General features: G+C 34.0%; 1 protein-coding gene across 2 annotated transcripts; it reads right to left on the minus strand.

Annotated features, from left to right (window-relative positions):
• Positions 1–3,946: 3,946 nt before the first annotated feature.
• On the minus strand, positions 3,947–10,891 carry LOC106772751 (AT-hook motif nuclear-localized protein 3). 2 transcript variants are annotated; one of them, XM_014659330.2, is made up of 5 exons: positions 10,101–10,891; positions 8,050–8,117; positions 7,245–7,343; positions 4,982–5,143; positions 3,947–4,629 (listed from the first exon to the last, which is right to left on the minus strand). In XM_014659330.2, exons 1-5 carry the CDS (start codon positions 10,432–10,434, stop codon positions 4,336–4,338), a joined length of 957 nt encoding a protein of 318 aa, XP_014514816.1. In that variant the 5' UTR covers positions 10,435–10,891; the 3' UTR covers positions 3,947–4,335. The 2 variants fall into 2 exon arrangements, with proteins under 2 accessions (XP_014514816.1, XP_014514815.1); XM_014659329.2 differs by having other exon boundaries at positions 7,245–7,376.

Below are 10,891 nucleotides of genomic sequence, written 5' to 3' on the forward strand. Positions count from 1 at the left end.
CAATTCAACTCAAAATTTCATTCAATTCAAAGGTTAGCACAAAGAAGACCTCAATTCAACTCAAAATTTCATTCAATTCAAAGGTTAGCACAAAGAAGACCTCCTAGACTTGTTATATAGCTTTTGGAGTGAGTTTGGTGAAGTGTTTCAAGCAATGTGAGACTTGGAAGGCTTCAGCATGTCCCTAAGGTGCTTGGAGTCCCACATTGCTTAGTTCTGTCATTCCAAAAGGGTATATAAGCTACCTTGCTCTCCTTAAGTTTGAAAAATGAAAACTAGTTATGTTACCTTGCGCTATAAGTTAAAGCACTTCCTAAGGTTAGACACAAGATAAAGTACTTCCTATTGAAGAACACTCCTAATTTGATTATACAGATCCCTACATTTAGTACACATGTGCCATGAACCATCTTTTTTTGGGACAAGTATGATCGGCATAGCACATGTACTCATGCTATCTCGAACCCACCCTTTAGATAACAAACCCTCTACTTGTTTTTGTATTTCTTGCGTTTCCATGGGATTTGTTCTATAAGCCGGACGATTTGAAAGAGAAGCTCCGGGAATGAAATCAATTTAGTGTTCAATTCCTCTAAGAAATGGTAAACCTTTTAGAGGATCTTGAAACACATCTTGGAACTCCTCTAACAAACTATTTAACTTAAAAGACTTAAGGACAGGAGTGGATGTGAGACATTGTGAGGGAAAAACAAAAAAGATAGGCTTTTTATTGTCAATAACTTTAAGTACCTTTTTATGAGAGAGGAGGCAGTTATGCTTGTCCTTTTCCTTCTCTTCACCTCTCTTGGACTTCATGATGAAGTGGTCCTCATGTATTTCCTTTTGGAGTGAAAGGTTTCAAGATGACCTTGCGCCCTTGGAAAGGGAAATACATCCTATTAGTAAGACCATCATGTTGAATATTTCTATCAAATTGCCATGGTCTTCCTAATAGAATGTGAGTTGCTTCCATGGGTACAACATCACAAAGAACCTCATCTTAGTATTTGCCAATAGAAAAGGAAATATGGACTTGTTTGTTGACCAAGATTTCATCCTCCTCACTTAACCATTGAAGCTTGTAGGGCTTGGCATACGCAACAGCGGGATACTTGAGTTTGTCCACTACCCGAGTGCTAGCCACATTAGTGCAACTTCTCCCATCTATAATCATGGAGCAAACCTTGCTAGCTATAAGACATCTAGTGTGAAAAATGTTTTCTCTTTTAGTTGTGGGACGTCTTATAACTAGTAGGTCTTCATCATATAGAGAGTGTTTCATCCTAAACCTCCAACATCTCATTCTACACCTCTAAAAATTTCACTTTTGATCTTTTGACATCTCATCCTGCACCTTTAATTTTTTCAAAAATTTTATTTTAACTTTAATTAATATCTTTTCAATTTTTTTCTCGTTCTTATTAAAAAGACTCTGCATCATCTTAATAATAATCTAATTTAATGTAAAATTCAAATATTATTTAATATAATTTTATATTTTAATAATTATTAAAATATGATTTATATTATAATAATAGTTATATTAAAAAATTAAGATAAAATAATTAAAATAAAAATAAAATAATAATAATAATATATTTGATTTATTATATTCAAATAAGAAAAAGAAAAAAAATGAAAAAATGTTAATTAAAGTTAAAAATAAATGTAGCATAAACCTTAATGCACATTGCCCTCTTCTCCAGTGTTGAGAAATTAGTCTGCCACATGACTTTGATCAAGATAAAGTCTGAAAAATGAACTAAGAGAAAGAAGACTATTTTTAATAAGAATCCAAGATTGCAATTTCAACTCAAAATTTCATTGAATTCAATTCAAACGTTAGAACAAAGACCCCTTAGACTTTTTATATAATCTTTGGAGTGAGTTTGGTGAAGAGAGTTTCAAGCAATGTGGAACTTGGAAGGCTCCAGCAGCTGCAGCACGTTGAAGTCCCACATTGCTTAGTTCTCTCATTCCAAAAGCCTATATAACCTACCTTGCTTTCTTAAAGTATAAAAATTGAAAACTAATTATGTTACCTTTGTGTTTCAAAAAATGTTTTCATTTCTTGCTTGGGTTAACTTCACCAAATAGTTACTTTTGTTTTCATCTCTTCAATGGTGTTATGTTTGTTTTCATTTTTCATATGAAGATACTGCATGAACACCAATAACAGACAAGATATATAAGAACATCAATTGAAATATTTTCAAGCAGACAAAACAATTTTCCAACAGCCGAAAGAATTAGTTAGTTAGGTCCTTGGTCCTTTTCAGTGGGGAATGGTCCAAATTTCCAAGATCTTCAACCACCCCAGAAAAAGGCAATCAATCTAGTATTATTAGTATTATTCTAATCCTAACTGTCCACGATTATCAAGGGAAAAGGGGCTTATTATCAAATCAGGGTAAGGATCTAGAGATAGAAAAATGAATGCTGCATAAAAGTTTGGTGGGTGATGTCTTATGTCTAAGTTGATGACATAGAACACTGTGGTTGTGACCCTTAAAGAAAGTTGCATGTGAGGCTCTCCACTGCTACAACAGACTTTTGATTATTAGTTTAATGTAATAAAAGTTGCACGTACAGTTGGATGAAACATCCCACATACATTTATGCATCATCAACCCTCACACAAAAGCATATTGTACTTCGCTTTTCTGATATCATTCACCCATCGCTTTGTCCACGTTTGCATCTATCCAAACACCGCTTTAAATAGACCTTAAGGCCTAAACCAGCGTCTAACTCAAGCTAACAACAAGAACAACCACCCTCTCTTTCTCATCTGTGTTTGCCCCTTCTTACTTGGCCATGTTGGATTCTCTGATGGAGTACATCACTCTGGCAGCTTCAAGCTATGCTTTCATTTTCTGTTTCTGCAATTTGATCATAGTCATTATTCTAGTGGACTTGAAGCCCAAGCTCAGTTTTAATCAAGGGAGTGAAGAAATCCCTCTGTCCATGCTCACAAACACGGCCATAGAAGGAGCCAATTCCAAGTGCTTAGTCAACAAAAGCACATCATCTCCACAAGCAATCGAAGTGGCACATGTCAAGGAGGAAGTGGTGGTGGATAGAGTTGAAATTGAAGGTAATGATAATTGCAATTGCAACAGCACTGAGGAAGATGATGAGTTGAGGAGAAGAGTGGAAGAGTTTATAGAGAGAATTAATGAAGGATGGAAAGCAGAGCATTCTAGCTCATCAAGTTTGTTATAAGGAACTTTTGTAGCGAGAGTTTTGATCTGTCAGTTTATTCATCTAGTCCTCATCCTTAAAACAGTTGAAGCGAAATTAGACCTTTCATGTTTAATACTACCATTGAACTTTTCTGACTCAAAATTCCTCTTACTTCTGTTTTGGATTTACCTTTCAAGAAATGTGAAGTAGTTAGGTAAAAAGTAAATATGGTAAACACTCATACTAAGTTTGTTGTTTTATCATAAGAATGTATGAAAATTAAAATCTTTGTCTGCATCCAGAGAGTGAGCTCCACCAATAAATAGAATTGTTTTATTAAGAAGCTTATTCCATGACATTCATTTCCTTTTTTTTTCTTATACTTCATTGTTAGAGGGGTCTAGTACATAATAAGTTCAAAGGTTGCAGCGAAACTGTTGCACTTATTACAGTGAATTTAAACGTTCTAGGCAAATTAAAGTGGTAGTAAAAGTATAAATTTAAATAGACTAATCCAAAAATTAATTTGATTGTGGATAGACAAGATTGTTCCAAGTTTCAATGTAGTGCAGTTGCATTTCAAGCAGTCTTCTTCATAGTCTGAAAATTAAGCCAGTTGTATGAAAACACAAAATTTGAACTGACATAATCCCATCCACTGTCAAATTACAGATATGTGACATAATAACTCATTTAAAATGTTGTCGATTGGTTGTTCCTTGATATAATAATTGAGCAAAGAATCACAGTACCACAAAGGTAAGCCTAGGAAGTTGATATGCAATTTCTTTCACAACAAATAATAGAGTTACAGTTCAGAAACACTCATCCACTCACATTTTTAACATCCATATAGAATATAAATAAGGGGGGAAATGGCACAACATATACCCTATATCTAATTGCTACACCAATGAGTAAACAATACTAAAGATACATCTGGAGAAATGACAAGTGGAAACCTAACAAACAGATTTGCCAACTAACACCTAATACAAAAGAGTGCAACTTTTGAGTCAAAACCATCGCGTGACACCCATCTGACCATCAGAGTTGTCTTGTAAGTTAACTGTCAGCAGTCAGTCAAGCATGAGTGAGGAGCCTAAAAGAGTTGACTCTGCATAATACCAAATAATTCACAGGGAATGTTTAGCATGCAGCCTCAGCGTTTGATTGGCCTAGATTAGACTCCTTGTCGGGTAAAGGATCTCTATCATCAGGAGCTGAGTTCCTAGAGTCTTGACCATTGTTAAAAGAAACAATATTCTCTTCTTGAAAAGCAGCAGGTGTCATAATAGGCTTTACTCCACCGAAACTGACTTTTAGTTCCTCACTGGAGATGATATTAACAGGAGAAGGGGTAATAGTTGATATATGCTCCACCCTTTGCTTCTTGTTTTTATGCTCCAACTGGTGACCAGGAAGAAAACTGCCAACAACAACCTGATCCAGAAGAGCGTGAGAGAAGTGACTAGTGATATATCAGTATCGTAGGCATAATTTTGTTATTCACAACATTTTTTGTTTCAATTCCTACTTTTCCATGGAAATTGACATAGCATAAAAACAATCAGGAAAATGTCTATCCAAAAGCATTGGTAATCTAACCAATAAAACAAATTAAAACTTGCTTTATGATGATGGGAATAATTTGAACAATCAATATGTACATAGAATTAATATTATCTACATAGAATTAGTATTATCATGTTTCCTTACAAAAATCTCAGATTAACAAGTCATAAGGTTCTTGAATATTTTATTAAATATCCCTTCTATGTAACATAAGGTCTACCTGAACTGGACCAGCGGCTACCAGTAAACCAGCAAGCCCACCCCCCATTACTCTACCATCTGGACCGGCCAAAGAGACACTCATGCCACCAGATCTGCTTCTTGTAACTCCATTCTCAGTTGGCATAAAGGAACCAGACAAGGAAAGAATTTCAAACCGTCCCTGTAGAAACAAAAGATTAAGTTTGAGCATATTTAATCAATTCACTTTGGTCATAGCTCAAACAAAATTTCAAGATACTTGAAAAAATCAGTTTGATATTAATGAAAAAATCACAAGGGATGAGTTATCTTCGTTGAGGAAATTACTGATTTAATCAAAAGCAATGTAAGTTTTATCCTGAGACCGCATAATTAATACCCATAACAAGTATGACATGCATATACACATTAGTTTTCAAAAACAAAAAAGAAAAAGAGGTGGTCCAAAGTGGTTATTGAGGTGTGAACAGCATGGAAACTAAAACTAATTGTGGGTTTGGTTATAAGTTAGCATGTCTAGGTGGGTTGAATAAAGTGATCTGGGACAGGTGGATACAAAAACAAATACTGTACAAGGGGGATTCATCCACGGTCTTCAACTAACATGATGCCAACCACTACATTAGTATTTTTGAGTTATAGAGGTAAAAGCAACAACAAAAGACCTATCCCACCAGGAGAGATTAGTTACATGAATCACATGAAACCATTTGGTTCAGTTAAAGACAAACTCTTTAGAGATATTATTTTATCCTGTTAAGGTAACTAAACAAATAAATTTACCAAGAAATCATGAATATATAAAAATATAACAGCATCACAAATCTAGAATTCGTAGTTAAGAAGCAAGAACAGTTACAAATTACAATAGCCTTTGAACATATGTAACTCTAAAATTAGTTAACAAAATTATCATAGCTGAAATACAAGGGAAATTTATACACTACAAGAATATATCTAAATAATGACCAACTGTAGTAACAAAAAATAATTAGACACTATAGTAGCCTATTTAGATACCAATTTATAAACTAAAAATTATTAAAGACAAACTTAGAAATCAATCCTGTTAGCAACCAAAACTTTGGTAACTAATGTTAGTGATAAATTTAGAAACCAATTTACTATAATGACCAATTTAAAAATCAATTCACTATAGTGACCAATTTAGAAGTTATTTTCGTCACCAATAATTTTTAGTTTATAAATTGGTATCTAAATTGATAACTATTGTGACCAATTATTTTTTATCACTGAAATTATTTAGATATTTTCTTGTAGTGATAATTTTCCTAGAATTAGAAGTTGAAATGTTTATTTCCCATGTTTGTTTTATGCTTTAACAATTAATATGCCCACAAAACAATGCTCTCAGGAATGCTTTTAGCTAAGTTTACCATAAAATTGTTCTAATGCGGGAAGAGTGACTGTAAATTTCCTGAATTTAAATAAAAAATATTACGATAAAAAAACTATGTTACTCTTATTTAATAATTTAAGTAGCGAATGACTAAAATTGCTGGTATTACTCTTTAACTTCTGGGAAGCTTGAATAAGTCTTTGTAAAGATGCTTAAGGCCATCCAAACAGATTTTAGTCATTCTTAGGAATTATGATTCACAAGATTCATGATTGCCAAACCTGAAAAAACTTCTCTTGTAGCACCTCATAAGTATAATGCAATAATAACATCAGTTTCAGATAATTTGCACGAGAAGCTTAATCAAATGATTTTTGGAATCACTTTTTCTAGGAAGCTTGTATTGGTAAAAATACATACGTCTAACCAAACAGATTTTAGGCATTTAGGAATCATGATTCACAAAATTAATGATTGCCAAACATGAAAAAACTTCTCTTGTACAAAACACTTCACAAGTCTAAAGGCAACTAATAACATCAGCTTCGGATAAGTTTTCATGAGAAGCTTAATCAAATAATAAAGGTTATCCTGGTCCACTAGCCAAAATCAGATATAATGAAAATGTTTAACCAGCAAACCCTGATTCTTTGATCAAGTTCTGTTAAAAATTTAAAAAACTGCGTTTGATGCATCCATTTTCACTTCCATCCAACTGTACAATTCTTTGTAAAGTAGAAAAGCCATTTAAAAAAATAGCATTTGATATCTAATACCAATATATTACAATGCCATATAAACAGAGCTGCATGCATAACACATGAACCAGTAACTAGTAATAAGTACTATGAAGTTGATTTCTAGTAGATAAACAAATATCTTAACTTATTTTGTTCTGACGAAGACATAAGATATAGCTCACCTCATATGTTAAAGTACCCCCACAAGAAGATGGTTGACGAAGTGTAACATTTGAAATTGTCCCAGTTGCAGAGAGAATGCATATAGCACGTGATCCTTGCTGTGAGAAGGACATGATTTTCATAGTGACATCCTGGTATAAGACCATAACAAAATGACAAAAACAAGTACACAACACAAAAATGAAATTAAAACATGTAGTCGGTACTTTTCATCCATGTAATGAATACACAACCATAAATATGATCCACACAACTTAGTCATGTCACTGTTGCAGATTTTAAAAAAAAAAAAAACTATGATAAATTTGTAATTTAGAGATCATTAGAAATAACTTGTTTCATTTATTTTTACACAACTTCCAATCAAATGAAGCTCACCACCTGGCAAGTAGGGGCACTGTTCATCTAAAATGTCTAGCTAACTCTCTGACAGACAATTAGCATTTAAATCAAATAATCTAATTGATATCCTAGTTCCTTACAATTAGTACTGAGCAGAAAAATTATCACAAGAAATGTTATTGGATATTAAACGTAAAGGAAAAAATAAAAACACTATTAAGGGAATGAGCAATGAAAACACATACAGCATAGAAACAGATATGGAGTTTGGACAATATACATAGAGAAAGGAACATATTAAGTTGTCTACCTTTTCATAAAAAAAATAATTGTTTTCATGAAAAAATAAAAATAAAGTGTAACCAAAATAAATGGACTATGCATTCACAATATATATGGCATTCAAACACAGATTGACTGGATTTAAACTATCTTATTAAATTTCAGCATATAGAAGAATACCTCGCCAGAATTTACTGTGAGAACATGTGGTGTGAAATTGGCTCCAACGGAGTATGATATTCCATCACCTATAAAATGCATACATGGGAAGATAAATACAAGGAGAGAGACACAAAATGAAAAAATATATGTATTAATATAATCCGGGGACGTTGGTTCTTTATAGTTCAAAAAGGAAAGAAAGAAAATGCAATAATCAATTCGTCATATAAAGTAATTGATGAAATCAAAGAAATAAGTTTAAAAATAACAAGATAAATTTAGGGGAATAAATCATGTTTATACACTTTAGCCAGAAATAGAAGATGCATTCAACAAGCCACGTATGTCTTACCTTTACCTCTTTGTCTATTAAATGGACAGAAGAGTGAATCGCACACATCAAAATATACACGATAGAGACTTAGGCTATTTAATGTACCCTATTATAACACTAATTTCAGATTCATCATTACCCTTAATCTACTCTGTGCCACCAGTTAAGTCTATAAACATCCGTCTTTCTATTTGTTGTTTATTAAATTTTAAACATCTGCTAACTATACCATAATATAGTAGATACCAGAAGCCACACCTACCAGTACCCACACAAGATACCCATAACCTGGTCCCAACCCCGGAATTCTGCTTCAACTATCAAGTCCATTATGTCATATTCTAGACCTCCTACAGAACCATCAAATGCAAAGACAGCCAAACCTATGAACCTGGTACCAATCTTGTTCAGGGCAATTATGAATGTGGAATTAGATTCAGGATAAATGATGAAACATCGGGAAAGATATGGAAGTCATGTTGAACACCAAGCACACACTGCATAAGTATGTCTAATATCTTGAAAAACACATTTCAGTGCTCACATATCTTTGTCAAGATGTGGAACTATATATAGCACTTAGCGGTATGTTCGGGTGTTACCAGAAAAAAGAAAAATATAGTAAAGTACAAAAAATAAGAGAAAAAGGGATTATGTAATGATTTATTTCTTTACCTTTGATTCAATGTTTAAAATCACCCAAAATTGGAAGAACATTTTATTGCGCAAAAAAAAAAATGAAGGAAAATTAATAATGATCTAACGATGATCCCATATGTCCTAACTCTCTTTTATAAAAACGTCAACACATGGGAAAGTCCACCCTAATAACCTTCAATAATGCTCCGTCCAAATTTAGCAGACCACAGATCTCCTGCATGAACTTTGAAAATCTCTTCATTGCATTTTAATGTTATATAAATTATTACTATCAGTCTCTGAAGCCACTCTCGCATCCCTTAATTAATAAGCACCACTTTTCAAAAATATTCCCGACAAATATTGCAATTACGAAATCCAGTTTCGAATCATGTCAATATTCAACAAGGAAGTTTTACAAGCTGCTAGAAATAATTATTAGAGTGGACTTTAGACCAATTCAAGCGTGGCACATCAGCTATCAAACACTGTTGGACTCAACCTACCAAATAAGCTGGTCCCTTCATTTACTCTAACCGTTTTTCCATGGTCAGATAATTCAATCCTCTTCCCCTCACAAAGGAAAATAAAGGGTACCATATGCTACCCTGAAACAAAAAACCAACCTGACTTGTCAACCACAAAATATCCCCATCCACCTCACAATTTGTATTCAGATCTGAAAAGGAATCAGAGCTTAGGGTCCACTCGCACCTCCCACACCACCCCCTATATAACCTCTCACAAAAGCAAAAAACCAAGTCCAAAAAGTTCACTGCACGCTAAAACACAAGATCAAAGTAAATAACTAACTGGTCCAAATGATTTACCCCAAAATCAAATCAATTGGAACTCCCAAAAAAAACATTATGATGCTCTTCCATTAAAGAGCTAAATGACAAGAGCCAACAGGTTAGAAGGATTCACTCGTTTATTATGACTCTGATACTCTTGTATCTCAAAAAAACTGCAAATGAAACAGTAAAAAACTAAAAATAAAGCCTAGGCAAAAAGATTAAAAACATCAGCGGAGACTAAAATTAAAAGACTACAATTCAAAGTCTTCAATTGAAAAGATCGAAGAACTATATAATACCTTGAACAGGGCTTTCAACCTCAAACTTGAACGATGACTTTTTGATAGATTCAACAGGCCTTCCTCTGCCTCTCTTCCAAGCGGAGAACTCGCCGGTCAACGGAATCGACGATGAAATCGGCATCGGCGAAAGCGCCGTCACCGCATCCATAGCCACCTTCCCGTCCGGCCCATACTTCCTCGGTCTCCCTCTCTTCTTTTTACCCTCCGTCGACGGCGCAGGCACGACGGCCCTTGAAAAGTCCAAGTTGTTCTCAATTATTCTAGGAGCAACATGAAAGCTCTCGGGGGCTTCATCACCCACCACAACACCAAAACTCTCTCTTCCCTCCATTTTTATGCAAATCAAAGAAAAACCAAGACACCTCAAAACCTTAAAACTTTACTTAAACCCTAACCATTGAAGATTCAAACTCTTCCACACCCAATCAGCCAAAAAAATCACAAAAAACAAAAATTGAAATTTTCAAAGGGGGTAAATGCTAACTTATTTAAGAGAAATCAGATTTGGGTAAAGGGAAAATTTACAATCTCACAGAAAACTTTAAGGTACAAAAAAATTGCTGTATGAAATGGCGAAAACAATCCCAGAAACGAAATTGGAGCAGTTTGAGCTTGGCCTCCGAGAAAATCGCAGTGCTGTAAGCTCAAATCTGCACCATTGCGTAGAACACAGAAAGCTTGGAAATGAACAGAAAATATTCAGAAAAAAAAATCTAGAATTACAGAGAAAAATACAAACTCCGGTTCATAAATTCTCCGGAGTGGTATGTGAATTTAGGGTTTTCCAG

Source organism: Vigna radiata, chromosome 8, assembly GCF_000741045.1.
Source record: "Vigna radiata var. radiata cultivar VC1973A chromosome 8, Vradiata_ver6, whole genome shotgun sequence".
In the NCBI taxonomy this organism is placed as follows: domain Eukaryota; kingdom Viridiplantae; phylum Streptophyta; class Magnoliopsida; order Fabales; family Fabaceae; genus Vigna; species Vigna radiata.